The 24,553-nt window shown below is 30.1% G+C and overlaps 1 protein-coding gene and 1 long non-coding RNA gene across 2 annotated transcripts in view; one reads left to right on the top strand and one right to left on the bottom strand.

Annotated features, from left to right (window-relative positions):
* The window catches only part of LOC139425082 (uncharacterized), a 34,964-nt gene extending 11,719 nt beyond the window's left edge, over positions 1-23,245 (bottom strand). The window contains exon 1 of the long non-coding RNA XR_011636281.1: positions 22,601-23,245. This is a non-coding gene — a long non-coding RNA (uncharacterized lncRNA). The remainder of the gene's footprint in view (positions 1-22,600) is intronic.
* Positions 2,571-4,300, top strand: LOC107442484 (dynein axonemal intermediate chain 2-like). Its single transcript, XM_016056060.3, has one exon. It carries the CDS (start codon positions 2,587-2,589, stop codon positions 4,255-4,257), a length of 1,671 nt encoding a protein of 556 aa, XP_015911546.2. The 5' UTR covers positions 2,571-2,586; the 3' UTR covers positions 4,258-4,300.
* Positions 23,246-24,553: the final 1,308 nt, after the last annotated feature.

Below are 24,553 nucleotides of genomic sequence, written 5' to 3'. Positions count from 1 at the left end.
AATAAAATGAATAATTAGAGGTAAACAATACATATGAAGAATATTTTCACTAACCGAATAAGTATAAATCTATATGTTTAAATTCAAATTTACTACAGCACTTTGATAATTTATATAGTATTGTGGGCTTTAACTAGGATTAATATCTGAGATAAAAATAAATTATTTCCCACTTTCAAAACATCAGTCCCGATGGTTTCGCTATTATACTCCACACATATTCAATACATTTTTACTGCAAGAAGTCTTCTTACGTTATTTTGTTCCAGAATCATCTTTATTTTAAGAAAAAAATATGTATTAAAATGTAAATTTTCTACCCTTTTTAATTTTTGAATTTATATTATGTGGCTCCTTATTTTCATAAGAAATTGTTGGGCAAAAAAGGAAAAAATATTATTAGTTGAAATGTTCGAACAAATTCTATCTTTCAACTAATAATTTTTGAAAGATTTAAGATCATCGGCATGGTTTAACTTTAATACTGCAGCATTCATATTATAGTTTAAAATTTTTAAAAAATCTTACTGTCAAAATAAATAGTAAAATTAGTTTCTATTTAGTGCTTAAAAGCTTATCTTTTCTTTAGTATTTAAAATTATTCTACGAGAAAAGAACTTTTATTTTGAAATGATCAACAGCCTTACAATTAAAAATTTTAATTAAATATTATTTTATACGCATAAATGGAACTTAATAAGCGTTTGTAATGCTTATTACACGCTCATAAAGGAATTATTAAGCATGAATTATCAGCAAATTTTTATCAATAATAACTTTTTTTCCTGTCATTGCATTCATTTATACTACTTCAAGAGATTAGAATATATACTGAAATGAAGTTCCTCTTCCTTCAGATTTCTCTCATAATGAAGATATGAAACGATGCTAAACTAATAATTTACACTAAATCTAATTAGAATTTTTTAATAAGAGAATATAAAGCAAGGCAATATAAAGCTAATGCATATTTTTAATTAGGAATTCGGAAAGTTTTATCGAATAAAGAATAAAAGTTTATAGTTTATGATAGTTTCAAAATCATACACTATGCCTAAATTGATAATAATTGCAACGTAACACTTAAATTAATCACTAAACAATTACATGGTTGATATAAAAGTATACAAAATCAATATAATAAAATTTTTCATGAACAAGTAATTTCCAAAGAAATTCTACGAAAGTTTGGTTAAATTTTCAACATGTATAAAATATTAATATTATTTTTAATTATTTATTACAATTTATCAGAGTGAAAATTGGTTTATATAGTATAATATGCTTTGTATATTAAAAGTAATATTGTTTCCTTTTTTTGCCGACTCATAAAGATTTGAATAAACTGATGAAATTATGCAATTTTGATAACACTGGGAAAGAATCTTTTTTTCTGCATTTATACAAATACTTGATCTTGCTTAATTCTGGTGTGGGAATTTCGAATCTGAATATGGTTAGGCTCCTAAAGGTGCAGATTTTTTTAAATGACACTTTTTGTAAATTATTTGTCGAAATGTACATGTTTAAAATGTTATATATAACAAGGGGTGGCATAAATATTGCAACAAAGTTCTAGGGGGTTAGGGCACATCACCAGGATTAAAAGTGCATAGGAGCCCATGTCCGGAAACGTCGGCTAGTTCATCTTCCCTGTCATGGCATGTTCAGAAGCACACAGTGCTTCAGGACATTTCCAGACATTGGTTGCTATGTTATTTTAATCCTGATGATGTGCCTTAATTCTGCCAGAAGTTAGTCAAAACATTTATGCGACCCCCTGTAATACATAAGGTTTTTAAACTTGTACATTTCAACAAAACATAAGTTAAAAGTGTAATTTAAAAAAATAAACTGTAGCTTGGGGAGAGAAAACGATCACAGATTTGAAATTAGTGATACGGAAGTATCACTATAGTTATATAAAATATATGGTAAAGTTATATAAAATGTGCTTGGAAAATTAGCCGAGACTAATTAGTTGCATGCAATATTTTATCTCTTACTTTTTCGTGCATAGAAAAAACTTCTTTAATTTTTTAAATTTTTTTTATTCGATATGCAGGGTGTAAAAAAGTTTCGAAACTGTCAAATATATCAAGAAATATACATCGGATCCAAAAAGGAAAAATTGATGCATTCTATATTTTTAAGAGATACTCAACGATATAAAACTTGATCTACCTTCGATCCCTGAAGTTTGGGTGAGGGGAGACTTTGAAATCTTAAATAAGAACCCCTATTTTTTATTGCAGATTCATATTCTCTAGAAAAAAATAACTGTATTTTACCTTTAGGTTAAAGTATCTTGCCAAAACATTCCATAGCAAATAAAAGAGCTACTCGTCTTTTTCAAAGTATGACAAATTGGAAATATACACTTAGTAAAAATTAAACACTTAGTAAAAATTAAAAGAAATTTTTGTAAAACAACGCCGAATTGACTTTTTTCGAAGATTTAAATTAAAATGATTTTTTTGAAAAAGATTTCCAATTTCAGATTGCATAAGCATAAGAAGCAAGAAAGCAATGTAAAAACATAGTTTGCTAACAGATTCATTTGTCAATCTTCATTTTTAATATAAGATGGATATTTCTTACATATATACGCAGAAGAGAAAAGAATTTGGAAAGCCTTGCAATTTTACAGACGTTGGACCACACATATTAGCAGAAATTCCTTCTAATAAGGCACTTCAAGACGAGTTTTATGTAGTCTCTTCAGTGAGTAGAGAAGTAGACAACTCTACTAAAGTTGGCATACATGAAGTCAATACAGAATCTCGACAAAAAGAAAACAGAGGCATGAATCACACTGAAGGTGGATGGCCAGCTTCAATTGACATAACCGACGAGGACAGCACTGCAAGATTTCGGAAGAAAATCGACAAAGATAAAAATTATGTGAATTCTGTGAAAGCAATGGGTGAGTTTCTTGAAACTTTTATCAAGGAAAACAATTCCATTGACATCTACGAGGAGTACTTCAAAGAAGAAGGTATAGAGGTTAGTGACGAAGGATCTTTTAATTTCTCGTATGTATTGCGTGATCCATCGAAGATTGCAAGAAAAGTGGTAGATTTGTCATGGGCGTTAGATGCAACAAAAATAGCAGGTGCTTATTCCATAAGTGATTTTGATACAGCTTGTACAGATTCTTTTGTGTGGGACATACAAAACAACGTTGCCCCTTTCTGCTCTTTAACACCAGAGTTTCAATTAAACTGCGTTAGCTTCTCTCCAAATGACTTGAACTTACTTCTAGCTGGCCTCAGTAATGGTCAAATTGGTTTATGGGACATTAGAATCTCTGGACATGCACAGCAAATGACAGAAGTGCACGAAAGCCATTCGCAAGTTGTAACTGGCATCAATTGGCTGGAAACTACAAGTAAAATGGATTTCTTTTCCGTATCTACGGATCGAAAAGTTTTATCTTGGGATGCACGTTACCTATTAAAAGCAACTCAGGTAGTAACACTAGAGCCAAGTACTTTTAAAGACATTGGTGAAAACTGCAGCGTTACTTGTTCTGAGTACGACCGCACAGTCCCTAATAAATGCATGCTTGGTACCGAGCAAGGAACAATTTTATGCCTGAATAGAAAATCAGAAGAAAAGATTGAAAACATGTATAAAACTCAATCGGGACCAGTAATTTCTGTCGAGCGTAATGCATTCTTTCCTCAACTATTCGCTTCTTGTAATCCTTGGGTTATTCAAGTTTGGTCAGAAGGTTTTAGTGAGTTTCCTATATTAAATATACGAACAGGGAACGGATATTTTACTGACTTTGCTTGGAGTCCACTTAAACCTTGTTTGCTTTATACCATCAACACTACTGGAGATTTAGATATTTGGAGTGTACCTGTAAAGCCGATCCAACCTCTTAAGCGTATAACATTGGGAAAAGAAGCTCTCTGTAGTATTTGTATCAGTGATATCGATAGTGCTATAGCTTGTGGTTCTCTCAATGGGAACATAAATATTTCAACGGTACCAAACTCATACAAATCAACAACGCCAGATGAGTTGGAACTTACCTCAAACTGTATTACACTTGGCACTTTCGCTGAAGGCAAACCTCGAGCTCAACGCCTGCAACAGCTTGAGCTCAGAGAGTATGATACAGAAGAAAAATTAATAGAGTATTGGGATCCTCCAGAAAAAGCTGAAGATTTACGCAATGAATTACAAGATATTTTTGAAAAACATACTTTGGAATTGAAAAAAGTGCATGGTTATCAAGAATTTTAAAATTCGTGAAATTGCTAGAAGCTTTTAAAATTGAGTTGTTATAAAAAATATTTAAACTTGCTGAAATGTAAAAATTGTTTGAATTACGCTAAGAAAACAATATAATATGAGTAAAATAAAGATTATTAGATAAAAAGGATAATTTAAATACAATTACTTTGTTCGTACTTTTCCATTTCGTAGGCGCAAGTCATATAGTTGGCAAAGAAAAGTCACCGAGTGCATGTAAATTCTTATTTTATTAATTTTTTTTCATTTTTTTGGCAATGTCTATTAAAAAAAAAAAACTAAAGGAATGAATAAAACAACTGAATTAACTTAAGCCGTGGCGAAATGGAAAAGTACAGCTTTGTCTTTTGATTCATTAAAATTTTTTTAAATGTCGCTACTTTAAGTGTAACTTTTTAAACTTTTATAATAAATGTTTTAATTCCTTTGCAGAAATGTTTGAAATAAATCTATTAAATTAACTATTTTTACAGCATTAAATATGGCAGTCTGTCTTGTATGAGAAAAATAAGTCTAACAACACAATTTCAGGTATTTGGTATTTGCCACAAATTAACCGATTAAAAGATTTTTATTTCGTTTTTATTAACTTGCTCTGGTTTCTGTTAAAATGAATACTTTAGAAACAAGTTCTAAATGTTCTAACCATCCAAGTTCTAACAATTTTCTAAATATATTGAGCACTCAAATTTTTACAGGAACTTTTTTCTTGATGAAAATGTAAGTTTCAAGTATTTTTTGCCCCCCCAAAAAAAACAGATTTCGCACTTTGATTGCCATAAAAAATTTACCGTAAATCAAAATTTTAATAACTTGTGGATTGACTAGAGAGCTGAAACTGTAACGGGAGTTTTTTGCAAGATGTCTGTACAATTACAGATTGTTTCGTAAATTCATTGCTCTGCCTTATCGCTAATAGAAATGACGATAACTTTCCAATACTAACAAAATAATAGATTCAGAAACGTTTTTCGATTGGACTAGACTGGAAAAAAACATTTTTTCTTTTTGTAAGTCCTAAGCAAATAACCTAGTGTTCAATACTTTGGCAATGAAATTTTCTAACAACCCCCGGAAGTAATATTGCACCAACTTATTTTATTTTATTTTATAACCGTCCTTGAACATCAGACCTAATTTTTGGGTTTACGACAACTAATATTCAACTACGTAGCCTTGTGATTTTTAATCCAACCCAGAAGACGAAGGAAGTCCTGGATCAAGTATTGGGAGAAATTTTGCCTTCGAGGAGGACTTTTTGATGGAACTAACCTGCATTTGCGTTACATGGAGAGGAAGACCACGAGAACCTCCTACGGTTAACAGACGGCAAGGGGACTCTAACCCACGACTCGTCTACCACTGAGGATATATTACATCAGCACTGTGGTCGGTGCTAGCCAGGTGTGGAATTCGAATCGATCAGCTATCGCTGGGATCGAACCCGGGTCAACTAATTGGGAGGCGACCGCCCCATCCCCTGCTCCACCACTGCTCTGTATCAACTTATGGTTGCAGTGACTTGTTCGTATCAACCTGGGTTGGGTTCAATATGTATGACTCGTATCAACACTGATTGAGTTCAAAGTTACAAGCCTACGGTGTTGAATGCTGTGCATATCTTTACACAGAAACGAATAAGGCCAAATTTGAGTATATAGAATAAACTGCTTAAAAAAGTGTAAATAAGTCAAAGATAGTACTTTTATGCACAGTTACAGTTATTATTGATTTATAAGCTGATCGTGCTCGTTGCCTAAACGTTTATATATTAAACCCATAGAATTTTTTTCTTATTTTTTACATTATTAATAAAGGATCATAGAAATCCTCGAAACTTTCGTCGTTACTGATGCAACAACTTCATGGGAAATGTCCCCAGTGAACATTATATTTTATTGAGAGATTCGTCATCTTAACTTGTATGAGCATAATAATTTCATCAAAAGTACTAAGCTCAATGCAGCACGTCTATTAACACCATTGATTTAGAAATACAACATTAAATATAGAGAATGTGAGCCAGCGCAATGTGAGTGCCGTTTTGTCAAATGTTTAAGAGTTTATATTTCGCCAAAATTTTGGGATGAAATTAGATCCAAAATACACTCCAAAATTGTTGAATCGTGGAAAGTAACAGTTCTGAAATGGTAGACCTCAATAATTTTTTTTGAAATAATTTTTCTCTTTAACGTTTGAAAGATTTTAAGTAACATTAAGTAGTTCAAAAAGTAGTTCAAAAAGTAGTTATACTTTGTGACTGAATGGTATATACAGAAAAATGAAACAGAAATAAAAGAAAGCTCAGATAAGAAACGAAAACATCAAAGAAAGTTGAGATAATGAGCTAGAAATGTAAGGTAATACAATGTTAACGATCAAACAACAATAAATAAGATTTCTTTAAGTACACCTGCCATTGCTAAAAATAGTGACTGTGGGTAAATAAGAAATCTCATTTTTTATTCAACATTTATTGGCTATAAATCAAATTACAAAAGTGACTTTTATTTAAAACACATTATTATTACTATTATTACCATCATTATTCGATTTAAGTTTCGAAATTTCATTGCAACATCAATACAAAAGCATAAAAATGTAATTTCATATTCTTATACTTTTCAGACAGTTTTTATTTTAAGCATTGTTTCTTTTGTTGTTGATATTCAATTACTTATTTCTTTGTGACAAATATTATAATTATGTTATTCAGAAAATTAAAGTAGTGAAAATTATTCAGGTTACAATTTAAATTTTATTCAGGGTTATTTGATGCTTGATTGTTGATATTTTGTTCAATTCTGATATCCTGATTAAATTGTATTCAGAAAATTTAAAAGTACTGAAAATTATTTAGGTCATAATTTACACCGAAGAGCCATTGCATTATGACCACCCTGCTAATAATATGTAGGACCACTTTTAGCCCTCAAAACTCCTAGCACCCGCCGTGGCATTGATTCCACAAGGTGCTGATAGGTAGTCTGAAGTATCTGGGACAAAGCGCTTACCAACTGGTCCTGCAATTCCCTCATATTNAGGACCACCTTTAGCCCTCAAAACTGCTAGCACCCGCCGTGGCATTGATTCCACAAGGTGCTGATAGGTAGTCTGAAGTATCTGGGACAAAGCGCTCACCAACTGGTCCTGCAATTCCCTCATATTGCGGGGGGGGGGGCTTAGCGTGGCAGCACGAATTTGGTTTTCCAAGTAGGACCACAAATGCTGTATTGGATTTAGGTCAGGTGAATTTGGGTGCTAAGACATGACTTGAAAGTCATTGGAATGTTCCTCCACGATTCGACCCTTATGACATGGTGCATTATCCTGTTGGTAACGCAGGAAAAACTGTTGCCATGAATGGTTGAACCTGGTCTGCAACTATGTTCAAGCAGCTTAAAGACGCCAGGGATTGTTCCATGAGGATTATGGATCCTAATGTGCCCCATGAAAACATTATTCTTGGGCGAGAAACCATGAAAACCTGGGAGAGCCCATTGTTATGGATGGAGGGTGGTCATAATGTAATGGCTCTTCGGTGTATATCTTATTTAGGGTTATATGATACCGGATTTAAAATATCTTGTTAACTTCAGATATCTTGTCTTAATTATAGTATTCAGAAAATTTGGAAGTAATGAAAATATATTCGCCGATTTTCAGTTATTTTTTCACGTAAAAGTTTTCAAGAGTATTACAAGAATGTTTATTAATTTCAAAAAGACGATAAACATTGCATTTTAAAATATTCATGAAATATAAATGGCAAATCATTTGAAATAAAATTTCCCTTTCATTCCATAACTCTGCTATGTACTTTTTATAAATACAATTTTGAAAATATTGAAATATATTTACTAGTAGAAAAAAAACAATTTCTTATGGCAAAAAAAGATTTTCTCTTTTAAAACTTACTTTTCTTAATGAGAAATTGTAATAATAAAAAAAGTCTTCAGAAATATTTTGTGAAATATTATTGTTTTCTTGAATTGTTTTCTTTTCCTACTTCAAATGAAGGAATTTCAAATACTTGAAAATAAACAGACATAAAAACATATGAATCAGGAATATTTTATGTTAAAAAATTTACTTTCTTGTGCATATAAATCGAGTCATTATTATGGAGCATTAGAATATCAATTCTCACTCATGTATACAAATATGATTTCAGTTTTTTTTTAGATTTCGATTAAATCATAATGTGGTTTACGCATGTTACATAATAAACTAAATTTTAAAAAGAAATTTATTGGTTTGTAACAGTTTTGGAAATAATATTTGTACAATCGGTACTAAGTTTCGAATATTTTGAAATATGTTGACTCCAGTGAAAAAGTATTGATGTTTTATTTCTTTTAAATTGATTTTTTGGACATGTAAAATTGCTTATGTAGAATATCTTATAAATGCTTGATTTGAAAGCATTGTAATAATTTTTTTAAATATAAAAGTGAGTTATTAAAAATATGCAATATGTGCATCCCATGAAACCTTTGATTTGTATACATTTCATTCAATTTGTATACGTTATGATATGATTTGATTTGCAATTCAATGATACTTGAAAATAATATTTGAAATATAATTTCGCTGTATATATAATTTTATTTTATATTTTAATAAACGTCGTTGAACAGCCTGTCCAATTTTTGGGCTTACGACTGCTAATGTTCAACTCCACAACCTCGTAATTTTTAACCCAATCCAGAAGACAAGGATCAAGTATTGGAAGAAATTTCGCCTTTGTGGAAGCCTTTTTGATGGAACTAACGCGCATTTGCGTTACATGGAGTGGAAGACCACGAGAACCTCCCACGGTTAGCCTGACGACAAGGGGACTCTAACCCATGATCCGTCTACCACTGAGGATATTTCACGTCAGTACTGCGGTCGGTGGAAGACGGATGTATATACAATTACAAATTTCATTGTTAGAGAAAAACTCAGCTTAACCCTGCTCAACTCTCGTAAGGGGCATCTGAGGAATACTGATAACTCAAAACCCAGTGCTCAAGTATAAGAGTGACTCAAGAAAGGGATAGCTAGGCGACAATTTTGACCACACGACGTAGTCGAAAGACGAAGTGGCCAGTCAGTTTGGACATAGGGGAAACAGCAGGGGACCTCAGGTTAGAAAAACATTCTGGATGCCGACCATTGTTTGAGTAGGAGGAAATTTTTAATTGCGTATATATAATTTTCCCAACAAAAATTTTCGTAAAATGTATAAAAATAATTTGTGAAAATAATAACTCGTAAACTGAATAAAAACCAAAGGAAAAGGTTAAAAATGAAGAAAAAAGAACATTTCTGGCCAATCTTTTAATAAAACACTTGATTCTCTCGCTTTAATTATTAAGTATAATTTAAAAATTTGACTGAATTTGCTAACTTATGTGATATGTTCACTTATTTATCTTAATCTTGCTTATTTATCTATACTTAGTTTATCGCTCAGTTTGTTTCAGCTTTTTGCGCCCCATGCGGAAAAAATGTTTTTATGGAGAGTTTATATCTTAACACAATGTAAACACCTACATATGTTTAAGCGTTTATGTTAAGCACTCACTTGATTTTTGAGTTCTTTGTTGCCAACAAGAAAAGGAAATTTTCTCGGTTTTTAAGCGATATATGAATACATTAATGTTTTATAAAATACTAGGATCCTCATCACTTAGTCACTACGCTCGTCAACCCCTTGAAACTACTTGAAACCCTATACGATTGCCTCACACGCCCATTTTACACTTATTTATTGTTAAGCTTTCTCTTTTTTAAACGAAGTCATAAATTATTCAATACATCCTGTGAAACGTTTAGTTTATATAAGTTTTATTCCCTTCATATAGATAACGATTTGATTTATACCAGGTATTCTAGGATTATTGGAGCAAATTTTAATATGTAAAGTACATCACGAGAATTCAGATTTGCATAGCAAGCCATTGTCGGAAACGTCTTCGTTCGCAGCTAGATGCTGTTGTTCATAAGACGGATTGGGCGTGGTGGATCGGTTCTATAGCCACCACGCTCTCCTGATTTAAACAGTATATATTTCTTTCCTTCCAAGCACAGAGCATCTGTGGATTCCGAATTAAAATCCTCAGGCCTGTAAGAATCCTTACACGAATCGTCCTTGTTGTTGGTGATACTTAATAAAATCCAGGCGTATTTGAGCGAGTTCGCCAATTCATGGTCAGTCGGTGTAACGCATGCATCGCTAGGAATAGTAAACTTTGAACATCACTTGTTATATGGCACAGGATAGGTAATTTCTTAAACCATTTGATATTTCAAATGATCTGAGTCTTGTGTCTTTTTGTTTCTTGTGCCTATCATACTACTTTTCCATGACGTCTCCAACCATGGGTTGCTACGCAATTCTAAATCCATGTTTTGTCCTCTACCTCCCTTAAAGTTTCTGCCAATAACCCTGGGACGCCCTGTATACATTTCAATTTATTTGGAATAATTTTATAATAAATATTTAGAATATTAGAATAATAGAATTTCCTTTCATATGCAATTATAAATTTCAGGGTTTAGAGACGTGATAGTTTTATGTCTTTTTTTCTAATACAAAATTGTAAAATGAATAAAACTGAACAAAAAACAGCTTAGAAAATAAAATTACAAAAAAAAAAGAAAGAAAAATCGCCAATATTTGTGGATAGAACGCATCTCTTCTGCGTTACTTATGAAGCATCAAAAAATTATAATGTATACCTTTAAGTTTTTAGCGAACCTATGCACCATGCGCAAAATAAAAAACGAATCACCTTTAAAAACTTTTGATCTAATGATCGAACTTTCAAGTTCTAGGACTCAATCTTAATGTCTCGAGAGGGAGATGATATTTTAAGTTACGATATTTAAAGTCACTCCTATACTTGGTGCAGTAGATATTTTAAGTTACGAAACCAGACGCAAAACCGCGCTTTCTTTGAATTAACATGCCTCTTCTTCAATGGATTTGGAGTTTTGTGCCCCAAAATATAGGGGGTAGAGGCAATCTAGGAAATATGTTACCCATAATTTGGTCAGGAGAGTGATTCAAAGTTTGAACCCCTTAATGTTAATTTTACTTTTTGCATATTTTGCCATCATTTGAGCCAACTTTTTGAGCGAATTGAAGCATTTTTGCACACAGTTATAAAATTCGTTTATCCAAAGATAATTCCAGGCAAAAAATAACTTTTAGCAAGTGTTTATTTTTTTTATTTTTTTATTCAGTGAAAGTCGATAAAATTTTGAACTTTAAGGTACACAATTTCTTACATCATTTGAAAGTATGTAATTTTACACGGCAAAATACAAAATGTGAGTGAAATAGGTTCAATAGTTCCTGAGAATTTGAATTTTAAATATCTGATTTTTTTGAAATTCTATTTCTCAGGAACTATACAACCAATTTTGTTAAAATTTTGTATTCTTCTATTTAAAATTATATTCTTATACCTTACAATTTTTTTGACCATTCTTAAATGAAATAATAAAAAATATCAAATATTTACTAAAAGTTATTTTTTACATGGAATTATCTTTGGATAAATAAATTTTATAATTGTGTGCAATAATTTTTCAATTCGCATGAAAAGTTCTTGAGTTACAGCGATATACGCGAAAAGTAAAATTAGTAACATTAAAGGGTCCAAACTCTGGAGCATTCTCCTGACCAAACTTTTTGGACCATATTTCCCAGATTGTTACCATGCAGATTGCTACTTTTGGAATAAACTGCACTCGTCTGCACATATTACTTACCATATTTAAAGCTTTTAATTTAATTTTTCAGTTGTATTTTTTTAGAATATAAAACTTAATGCAAAGAATGTTTTTTTAAAATCAAATTTATGATAATTATTCTTAAAATTTTACATAATTAAAGTTAAAAAATGAAGTTTATTAAAGTCTAAGTGAAGTTTATAAAAGCAATAGATAACCTTGTGAAAAATATCTTTTTATTAGCTAGAAGAAAAAAGCAAAACAGACTGACGCGTAGATAATGTGGAAAAGAGTCTGAAAAATGTGAGTCAATGTAAAGGAACAAAAAGAATAATGATAATTATCTGGTGCATTTAATTAAAATCTCAACAACTCAAAGATCCGAACTTACTGTCCGTCTGTACTAACTACACAAATTATGCTTTCTATTTTATCAAAACATGAACAATATATTAAATAAGAAAAAATTTAATTATTTGAAAAAAAAGTCTATTTGAAACTCCAAGAGAATGTAGGAAAAGACATTAAGATTTATTCGTCGTGAATCATGAAAAATACAGTTTTCACATTTTTCAATAGCATCAGAAATATAGAATAACCCTTTAAATATACCTTTAGGATCACCATTAAATGCAAGTTAATTGTTCCCCGTTTAGTAAAACCCTTGCGCACTTTAATTCTTAAGTAAAATATGGTCTGAAATATTCGGAGATGTAATAATTATATACTAGCTATATTACATAGTTACGTGAGTGAAAGAAAATTCAAAATGATATCGAGGCTGTAATATTTATTTACTGTTGGGGATTCGCAGAAAGAAGATTGAAAGGCCCAAAACAATTTATACAAAATTATTATTAGCTAGACTATTAATATTTATAATATAAGTCTTCTTCTAGAGCAGAGTAAATGCTTTAAAGCATTCCTAATATGAAGGAATAAAAAACAGTGTCATACATTAATTTAAATTTTATTTGATATTACCAATATTTGGAATGATGACGAAATATGAATGGTGCAAAAATAATAAAATAAATAAGAGGAGTAACAAGGAATCACACTAACTTCGTTTCGTACACAAAAAATAGTGAAAAAGTAATAAGTATAAATGAGTAATCAACTTTTGGCGCACCCTTTAAATATTGAGTTTCACCAAAAAATGTAACCCGGAAATCCATGGTCCCTCAGTATATCTCCACCCCCTTTCACGCCTCTTCCTCACATTCTCCCCCCCCCTAGTCTCTTCAAAGTAAACAACATGCATACAAAGACCAAAGGGGAAGATTGGTTTACCTCAATTTTCTCTCAGAAATATCGAGTAGATTGCCATCTGTTGCATTAGATTATAACTAAGTTTTGACGCGTTAGTAACAAGAAGAATCGGTTCTCCCAGAGAGTTATTATATAGTGAAGATGGGCCCGTATTGCGAAAATTTTTTTTTTTTCATCACGCAAAATCTCTCCGTGCTTTCCCAATGGTTTTCATACGTCAAAAGAATGTTTTCTTAAACTTTCTTGAAGCTAAATTTACTTAATTTTTTTTTCGGTCTACCATCTAGAAGGTTGAAACAGTTGGGAAAAAATGGTAATTTTTAATCCACAAATGAAAATACAATTATATAGGAGTTCAACATCAATTTATTGCAGTAATGCTTTATTAAGTCTTAAGTTAAAATAAAATTCAATGCAAAAGTTTAAAAAAAAACACATTTATTTCAAAAGTGTTTAATTTGCTGTTAAGTAATGTTTCGTAAGAACATTTTATAAGGTTTAAAAAATGCCTTTTCATATAACTAAAACTATTGTAATATCAGTCATTAAAATTGCAAACAACACCTATTTCAGAATCCCTATCTATTATATATTTAAAACTATCATTTGGAGAATGAAGAGTTTCGTGTCATGCTTCATGTAATCTTAGTCGTGATCAGCGAAACTCGAAACGTGTCCATTTGAAAATGTCTTATCTTTGTGTCCTGATTGCAGTTGAATGCTTTGATTGCTGAATAAATAGTTTCTCATGTATTGATTACTATGCCATTTAACTTTGAAAATGATATTCCAAACTCTTTTTAAAGTTTACTCCTCGTAAAGTTTTAATTTCTTATTTTATTGAAAGTTCTTATTTGATGTCTTACGTGAAATTTTTTAGTAAAATAAAATTTAAGTTTTAATGATGCGCTGTTTCAGTAAATAAAAAATTATTTTCTTGCTTTAGTTGATTATTAATAGGAGTAATTTCATGAAAACGCAGTAATAAATATAAATTTTATTGCGCTTGGTATCAAATTCTAATATTTTTTCTTTTCTTTGATGAAACTACATGTGATTCTGTATAAACAACAGATGCTGGATTCGAAAATTAAATCCAAAATGGTCCATCACGTATCTTTTTTGCAGGAGAAAAGTCGCCAAACTTCTAGTAAATGGACAACGTGTAATCTTTTATATTGTTACGTAGAGAAGTTAACTGATTCTACAGCTCAAACATAAGTATTTGTCACAAATTTGTAAGAAATTCAAGCAAATAACTAGTTTTAAACACGCATGTTTCTCTCATAAAAACAAACAAGCATAACGTTTTGTGAAACAGCACGAATTAAGTTCATTATCCCATAATGTTTAACTATTGGTATTTAATAAATTTAAAAAAAGGTAAAATAATATTAATAAATATATCCAATGTAGAAATTAAAATGCTGAGACCAAATAAAGAAATAAATAAATGAAGAAAAAGGAGAAGTAAGAACTAACAAATTATTATACTAAAAATTAATTACCTGAAATATATAAAATTTTAACTAAAGTCAATTCTAAAAGAGCAAAAAATATTATTTCATTGATGAGCAATTATACTGTCACTATATGAATGCAAAACACAGCACAACATGTAAACTTGAAAATTCAACTTTTAATTTTAAAAAAAATTATACCTGACCACTGTCAGTTTTTCCATTTGAATACCACGCATTTTAATTCCATTCCAAGCGTAGAACAATAAAACTAATGCAGCATTTTCTTTTTAAAGTTCATTAAATTCCCTGCAATTTTTTTTTAAATTCCAAACATATTAAGACGCGTTACTTTATATAATAAATTATATTAAAAAATTCTTCCACACACATTTCATGGCGCCAAATTTGTCGCCAATGAGTATGATCTTAGCGACAATTATAGATTATCGTCATGTCGCCATACTGGTATAAACCCTAAAAATTACAGAGGAATAAACTTGTTTTTAAACATAACAGGATTATTTATTTGTGTATCTTCTTATTGGTTACCGGAATGACAATCTTGCTTTTTTTTGTGCCTTACTAAACTGCGACTAAGCTTACCTTCAAGCATTACTAAAACTACGACTATCCATTTATAATTTTATAATGGTTTTTAAAATAAAAAATAATCAATTCTGAATATACTTAAGACTTTTAAATAATAGTCAAATTTAAATCAATATTCCCTACTACCCTGATGCTCAAAATAATGAACAATAAGACTATGAAATAAACTGTATTATTCTTGGTTTCATTATGAACCCTAAAAATATAGCTATTTGCTTTGAATCTTTATTGTTGATTTGAAAAGTATACAGCTATTGAAACTGATATTATAAGTGTTTTTCTACCATATTGTAACGTAAAAAATATTTTTATTTTCATTTTTTGTTTTACATAAAGATTTTTCTTAAAAATACTTAGATCCCTCAGATCTCATTTCAAATTGTTTAAGAGTTCGATTTAGTCTTTCAACCAAAAGCTTACAAAGCATGAAAAATGAACTGGCAACTTATTTAAGACTCAAACCGCTGGTTTATATCCTCAGGGTATTGTATACTGAGATTTATAGAAGCATTTCTATAGAATTTACTTCCTTCACAAAAAAAGAACTATTTCGAAGTTTTGTAAAAATATATGTGGTTCATATTGGCTGAATAGAAAAAGTAATATTAAAATAAAAATGTTTTATGCAGGGGAAAAATACTGTAAGAAGATGAATGAGGATTATTTACGAAGTTTGTTTTTAATATAGATATTACGGATTCAAACTATTTTATTTAATACTTGCATTTATAAACAATTGAAAATTTATTTTGAATTATTTTCTAGCTAAATAAAAATATGTTTTTAAAAAATGTTTAGATTTTTTCAGATTTAGTTTTTTTCTTTCTGGTATTCTTTCGTGTACTAAGAAATACAAATTTGTTGCTTAGTAAGATAGATGTTACTTTATAATTGATAAAAATAAAGTAATTTTAAAAAATAAAAAAAAACTTTTTTTTTCTGAGGTTTTGAGGAAAAAATGCAAAATAAAATATTGGTTGTAATTAATGGGAATCGAATTGATATAGTCGTAGTAGTAGTGATAAGTTAATTTTCTAGATATTCATTTTATAATAAAAATCTTCATCAAATTGTAAGATTCCTTTTATAAAAAATATCTTAAGATTTCTAATAATTTTTTGATTTAAGGAAAGTTGATGAAAATCGATGGCTTTCGAATTACAATAGTCATAACAAAAACCACGAAAGACTTTTCATCTGCTTTCGCTCTTCTTCAAATAAGGGGATCTAAGTTCGAACCTCAGCCCGTCGATTTGAATTCTGTTCCCGGCTCACTGCTGACGTAAAAATATACTCAATGGGAGATGGATCATCCATGGGCTAAAAACCCTTTGTGTTATGGAGAAAACTGTGGAAGGTTTTCATGGTTTCTTTCTTCAAATAATGCTGGTTTATTCCATCAAAACGCATTCTACAAAGGCTAGTTTGTTTTAATGCTTTCAATTCTCAAATTCTCTTGTAATTTTGATCGAGTTAAAAATTATAAGTCTACAGAGTTGAACATTGGTAACTGTTAATCAAAAATTAGATTAGCTGTTCAAAGTCAGTTATAAAGAAAATGTACAAAAAATAAATGAACAATTATATACGGTATTAAATGAATAATCCAAAGAAACTGAAGCATAAAGATAAATTTTATTTAATAAATCTTGTTTTAAAATATGGAGATGGTATTTAAAGTCGTCATGTTTCGAACGCTCGAAAATAGGCACCCATTCTAAAGATTAACGTCAGACGTGAATGAGGAAAGCAAAAGTGATTTAAAACCAAAAACGTAAAGTTACCCACAAAAAATAATTAACAATATAAAGATAAAAAATAAAACTGGAAAAGTCGTGGTAGCCGAGAGTGAAACAGAAAACGAAAAGTAAATAAAAATGAAAAAATAAATATATAAGTACATGGACAAATAACATATTTGACAGATAGTGTTTTGTCATGACCAAATTTTATATGTGTTCTTAGAATCCTTATCAAATATGGAGGGGAAAATATGCACATTGGTGGTCCTATATTAATATTTAAGAGAGGATAAAACAAAAACGTTACCAAAGTCAGACGAATTATAATTAAGAAGGGATAAGATAGACGAAAGAAGCAAGAGAGGTGTTGATGATGATAAAATAGACGAAAGAAGCAAGAGAGGTGTTGATGATTTTTACCGGCAGAGGTCTTAACATAGCATACACTCGCCTTTCTCGCGTATGATAGCGTTTTTCTTTTTTCTTGTTTTAAATGTAAATTTGTAACCCCAAATATATTTTCTTCTTCAATTTTGATAAAGATTCTACACGCATATGTTATAGACGGGTTTCTGGTAGAGCTTGCATGAAAAATGTTAGGATTCAATTATAAACAATTTAATATTTTATAATTGGCGTTGAAGAGTCAATCCAATTCTGAGTTTACGACTATCAATGCTCAATTCCGTAGTCTTGTAAATTATTGTCCAATTATATTTTAGCAACATAATTTTTGAATGATATAAATATGAAATAAATATGATATGATCTTCTTGAAATATGAGGTTCATTTACATTCATTTATGTAAAAAGACAATACTCAGGTCATTTGCATATACATATTTCTTTTACATTTACGTTTCTTGTTATTTTTCTCTAAAATATAATAGCGGAGAAAAAGTTTAGAAATTGCTATTGTAGTGGTTGTAGAATGTTGATCAATGTTTTAACCAGCCTGCTATAATATTATACAGATTTTATAGTTTTTGTCTTGTGAATTTTATTATTAAGTAGCTTATTATTAAGTAAAAACTTCTTGAAATATGAGATATAGAATCATTTACATTCGGTTATGAAAAAAAATATGTTGTTAAAACCTATAATTTTCAAAATGCAAAAATATCAGTTTAAAAATCTAAATTTTTTAATGATTAATTTTATGATATATTTTTTAAATTATTTTTATAATCAATGAGTAAAATTGATTTTATTATTATTGTAGTTAATTTTATAGATTTTTTTAATATTTTATTTTTACATTTAAATTTTATAACTAATATTGATAATTAATTTTAATAATTCATTTTAATAATTGAATTAGCGATTAATTTTTATTATTAGTTTATAATAATGTGCTATATGCGGAATTCATTCAAATGTGTTTATCTTCATGTTACACCTTTTCACAAAAACGTTAAAAAAAAAGATATGGGAAACATTGTATTCCTTGGAATAAAATTTTAATGTAATTAGCGAGTATCAAAATTTTGAAAATTTGTTTAATTTATTTGAAAATAAGTGCGTTTTGTTAAATTCAGCTGAATGTTATTAGTTTAACGTATCTCGAGGTAAAATAAATGAATTAGAATGGCTCTAAAGGAAATACGCTAAGAATCAAATAACTTGGCTCTATATCAAATAACAAGAATGTTGTCTGATAGTTAACATTCTTTCTCCAGACAATACTTAGCTTTTTTTTATTTTATTTTCTTATACATTTACGTTTCTTGTTCCTTTCTTCTAAAATATAATAACGGAGAAAAAGTTTAAAAATTACTATTGCATTGCTTGTAGAATGTTTATCAATGTTTTAACAAGTCTGCTATAATATTAGACAGATTTTATAGTTTTTGTCTTGTGAATTTTATTATTAAGTTGATATCGATGTGGAATTAAACTAATTAGTGAACTGAATTTAATTCAGTTATTTATTCATGGATTTTTTTTTCAAGCTAAAGTATGAATATGAAAAATTATTTTGGGAGCTAAGTTTAGGAGGAAAACAATCTATATTATATAAAACGCTAATACGTACGTATGNTCTTTCAAAATACTGTCCGATTGAAGATTTATCAACTCCATTTGCCAATGAACTGGTGTCTGTGAAGCTTTAAAATTGAATGGATTGTTGAAAATTGGGAATTCCGTTTTATTCATTTTGTGGAAGTCTTCAAAACGATTGTTGAATTCCGTGATAAGATTTTGCAGAAGTTGAGAATATTGATTCACTGTGGTTCACTGTGCCAAATGATTTTAAATGAGGGAAATGATCCAAAGTTTGATTTTTTACCTGATTTTCATACAGCCTTAATTTTGTTTCAAAGGCTTGAATACATGAACACATTTGAGTGACAATCAGATTTTACATTCAGACCAGTCAAGTGTTAATTCATATCTACCAAAAAGGCACAATCAATCCACCAGTCATTGTCATTTTACATGGTTACCTTTTTCTAACATGAAAGCTTGAATAGGGTCACGTAATGGAAAAAATCTTTCTAAAGCTACTCCTCGACTGAGCCAACGAACTTCGGTGAAATAAGGGAAATCAAAAAATTTTTCGTCCAAATCTTGTAAAAACTGCCTGAACCGTTGGTGATTTAGTCCTCTGCTCCTTATAAAATTTATTATTTTAATTATAGGTTGCATGACATGCTCCATTTTTGAATGTTTGGATGCCAATGATTCCTGATGAATTATACAGGGAAATCCCACAAAATTCCCTGATGCTTTCTGTTTTAATTTAGTTACAACTCCCGAATGTTTGCCAGCCATGGCAGGAGCGCCATCCGTAGTAGTGCTGCTAAGTATATTCCAGTCGAAAATTCCGCTTGTCGCTAAGAAATGGCGTTACTGTCTATCTCTCTCGCTTGTCTAGACACGCGCTGCCCTTGAAATTACTTATAAATGTAGTGTGCACATTTTAAAACTTCCGTAGATGAATCGAGTGAAGTATAAAAGCTCTAAAAAACACGATTCTTCTTTCTGTGACACATCGCGATCGCGGGCCGTATTGATACGAACCGGGGGCCGGATGTGGCCCGCGGGCCGTATCTTTGACATGACTGTGCTAGAACATTGTGTTCATTGTCGAGCGAGCGCAGCGAGCCATGGTTCACGGCGTGAATCACATAGGATTGCGTAGCAATTCTCGGGGGTTGGCGAGCGTTAGCGAGCAGGGGGCGGAGCCTCCTAGTTGTTTTCTAATTCAGCACCTTCTTTAAGGAAGTGAATGTGATATTTTTGTTTGCAACAAAATTATTTAAAATTATTATCTTGGAAATAATAAGACAGAATATTTAAAGATTATATTTTTCAAACTAAACTTTAATGTTTATTTTTCGGAATATCATCAAAATTATTCTATATAATTCGTAATACTGTAAATTAAATTACAAAATTAAATAAAAAAGCATACTTTTGTTAAACAAACTGACAACTCTATTGATAACTCAAATTTGACGATTTCCATGATTCGTATTTAGCACCAAAGCTTATTTTTAGATTAAAATTCAGAACCAATGACTTTTTTAGATTCTGATTCAGACTCAAAATTACCCCCAATGACCAGTCTCGATGACGAAATTACATGAAATGATAATGGTCTTTTCCTGATTCGAAATTCAATCTCATGTGATGCTCCTAGCGGTGTAAAATAGAGACGAGTTTAGCTTTGGTTTTGAAGATCCTAGCCCCAAGAATTTTAATCCGAGCCCATACGGGCGATAAAAGATTACTTAGAGCCCGAAATATACGTCTCAAAGAAATAGGAAAATAAAAACAATGGAGTGAAGCTAAATAAAAGTAGTTTTAAATTAGTGCCACACTGTAAAAAATTCCTGATCAAATAGGTACAAAGCACATTCACTTGGATGCATCAAATCATTCACCGCAAAATATTATATCATAGATTTTACAGTAATATTTATTTAATTAGAGTGATTCAGTGATTTTACGGTAATTATTTTTGTTAAAAGTATGGTACATCAGATTTTTTGTTCAGTAACATGTACCGTTAAAAATAGATTCTACCGTAAAATGTATCGACATCTTTGGTGTCGTACTTTTTACCGTAATTTGATCCGTAATTTTTACAGTGTCGCCTTACAAAGGAAAAGCACCAAATGGATGTAACATATCACTATGATATTTTATATATTATATATTTACATTTTTTAGACTTACCAACTGAAAGAATTGTTTGTTTAAAAATAGTAAGAAATATATGAAAATTTCATTCTGAGTCCGAGCACCCCCGAGCTCGAATCTATTTTTTACTAATTGAGTCTGAGTCCATCTCATCTCTAGTGTAAGAACCAGGAAAAGAAACACACCGTTGGGCAACATGTAATTAAAACCGAATGATATTTCCAATAGAAAAAAGGTGGATTAATGCACTTATACTCCAATAATCACTTCCGTACACCAATAAGCAGTAAAATCTCATTAATATCTCCTATTTTACTAATAGCCCTAATTCAGCGCAAAAATATGTATTTAAATTTAAAATAGAAGCTTAAAGAAATGATCAGTATACTTAAAACTTTCATCATTTTAACGAATCCACGAAAAATCCCAATTATAGTGGACATAAACTCCTTCTTTCATTTTCCTTCTAAAGAAAATATAACTCGGGAACAAGGAATTGCTCATTTAATTTTATCTTCTGTTTTAAACTCTTAGAAAAATCAAATTTGAATCAAGAAATAAACTAATTTTGCTATCAAATTTCTGCTTAATTAGATCCTCAGTAGAGTGTTTTCCAGTTTAAGCTTATTTGCACGAAAATATGGTTGAACTAAGTCCTATATTAAGGTTGTAACGAATATAAACTACTTGGATAAAAGAAATTAGTAAAATTATCGTACTGTATTGTAATGACATTTCTGGTTTAAAAAAAGTCATAATTATAGTTAATAAAAGTCATAATTATAGCTAATAAAATATACGGTAATACAATTTATTTGGAAATTTTTCCGTTCATATGGGTAACTTAATTGAAAATTCTAGTTTTCAAAATTATTGCTATTATTACTCACGTTTAGTAAAAGAATTTACAACCAAAAAGTAAATTTAACCGAATAAGCGGTTTTTATGTCTGCTCTAAGGTATCATGATAAAATCACCAAATATTTTTCACATATACTAAATTTTATCACATATTATAAAACCTCATTTTATTCTTAACTTTACCAAAATGACTACTATAACCCTTCGTTAAAATTTGTTCATTTTTTTTGGTGTTTCCATAGAACCAGAAACATGGTAAATGTTACCATATTGTGGTAGTTTCGACCATTTTTTCTATGTATTTTGTAGTTTAGCGAGCTCTAAAATTTCTGAAGCATGTAATGACAAAATGATAATAATTCTTTTACATATAACGATGATACGGTGAATTCTATAAGTAACAATCTGTATAGAGCTATTTTACAAATTTGAATTATTTTGCATTATTTGCATTAAGAAACTTATTACTTCATTTTACTTATTGAGATGAATGCAGTTGAACTTACTTACAAAGAAAACATTAGGATGTATGCAGTTTGCTCCTTAAACACAAGTCAGCCACAATTAGGAAGAAAAAAAAGCCATAATATGCAAAAATGAACTAGAAAATGTCGTTGAAAATAATGTTTAAAAATAAATGCTGTCAATGAACGTGATGCTACAGCTAGCTTTATTTTCTTTTCTCTGATTGAATGTTGTTGCAGCTACATGTCTCCAAAAGCAGCTACAATAAGACGCAGCTACATGTCTACAACACAGTTACATGTCTCCAAAGACACAGTAGGTATAGAATCTATTCAATGGTTTACCTAGCAATAAATTCTATCATTTATTTCAATCACTATCCACAATTTCAATCAACTATAACCACGCCATAACTCCGGGTCTTCAACCTTTTCAAAGGGAATAAAATTTTGCCGAACAGACGAATTCTATTTTTTTTTCTGGTAGCTTAAGAAAAAAAATCAAAAATCTATGTAAAATTTTTTGTTGAACGCAAGTAATGCTCGTTATTAAATATGAAGTTTTCAAGTTTCAATCTACTATATATGAAGTTTTCAAGCTGAATCCGGGCTAACGAAATCAACTGTAGTTCTATAGTAGAGAACACTTTTCCATAAACAGTTTTGCTTAAAGTAATACAGCGTTTAAGCTCTGAAAGGTTCTCAATGTATACCTACATTGAATTTATTTCAAATCCGATACTCTCATAGAATCTTTTTAATCTCAAACCATGTTTCGTTTCTCACGAGTAAAATTCCTCCAGGTGAATAGATAACAGCCACTGGGAAAATAAATAAGAAAATGGTGATATTGCGTGTCTAACTGTCAAAAAGAAAAACCATAGATTGAATGTGAACAAAATGTCTGTTATACAATTTAGGTAGCGTGATATTTTCACGTCTGCAATTTTCTTTCTTTTTTTTGTCGTAGGTCTAGAGTGAAAAATTGTTCCAGAAGTAGAGAAATTTTTGTCTACTCTTTCGCTTACTTTCTGTCAGTTCTTTCTTTTCGGTGGCATCTTTATGCTGATCATATGTGGCAGTAGTACTGTTTGTAACAAGTTTAGATGAAATATGTGACACGCGTTGTGCTATATCTACTTAATAGAATGGACTAGGAGTCCGTATTTAGAAAATATATATTTTTAAAATCTATACTTTCAAAATCTATTTTAGTTAATTTATATTCATGAATAATTTATTTCAGCATTGATATTTAATTTGAACAAAATATACAGTGAATAATTAAGTCAATAGTGAGTGGTTTAAAAATTGTTTTAATACATTCAGAAAAAATAACTCTTAATAACTTTTTATCTAAAGGTCTGATTTTTATGTAGTATAAAGCAAATTTTATTTGCTTGAAACCAGCATTCGAAGATTAATTGGCTTATACATGATAATTAATTCAGACTGATAGTAATTTATTAAATTGGTCATAAAACTTGATAAATTACCCTTCCTCCCATACTTTGAGGGACAAAAATTAGAATACATATATGGAAACAAAGCTCTGTCTATTCAGAGAACATACGTTTTTTAAATAGATTTTGCACATTAAATAACAGTTAGTAATAATTAATTCAGACATTAAAAGTATTTTTTCGAAATCATATTATGGGATCCGGAAAATAATGTCATTTCGGCTCATTTGGTATTTGTTATCAAGATTTTATTTTTAATTAATAATGTATTCACCCTCGTTAGCGACAACCTTTCAATGCCGAATCGAGAATGAATTGAAAGAAATGAATTGGTTTTCAAGACTAACGAAAATTTTAATAAAAGCGAAACAACATTACTTTCTGCTCCCCCTAATATAATAAAATTCTCAAAAGTTTTTATTTAAAATGTGAAATGTATGTTAATGACTTTAGCACCTTGAAATAGCCCATTTAGCACCTTGAAAAGTCTATTTCTTTTATTGGCTTTTAAATCCATTTGTAATAAAAATCATGAC

This window comes from Parasteatoda tepidariorum, chromosome 2 (assembly GCF_043381705.1).
Source record: "Parasteatoda tepidariorum isolate YZ-2023 chromosome 2, CAS_Ptep_4.0, whole genome shotgun sequence".
Taxonomy (NCBI): domain Eukaryota; kingdom Metazoa; phylum Arthropoda; class Arachnida; order Araneae; family Theridiidae; genus Parasteatoda; species Parasteatoda tepidariorum.
The sequence above is the reverse complement of the archived record's forward strand: the minus strand, read 5'-3'. Positions and strand labels throughout refer to the sequence as shown.

Excerpts from the sequence above, each read along its gene's own strand:
- LOC107442484 (XM_016056060.3), top strand. The coding sequence starts at position 2,587 with ATGGATATTTCTTACATATATACGCAGAAGAGAAAAGAATTTGGAAAG.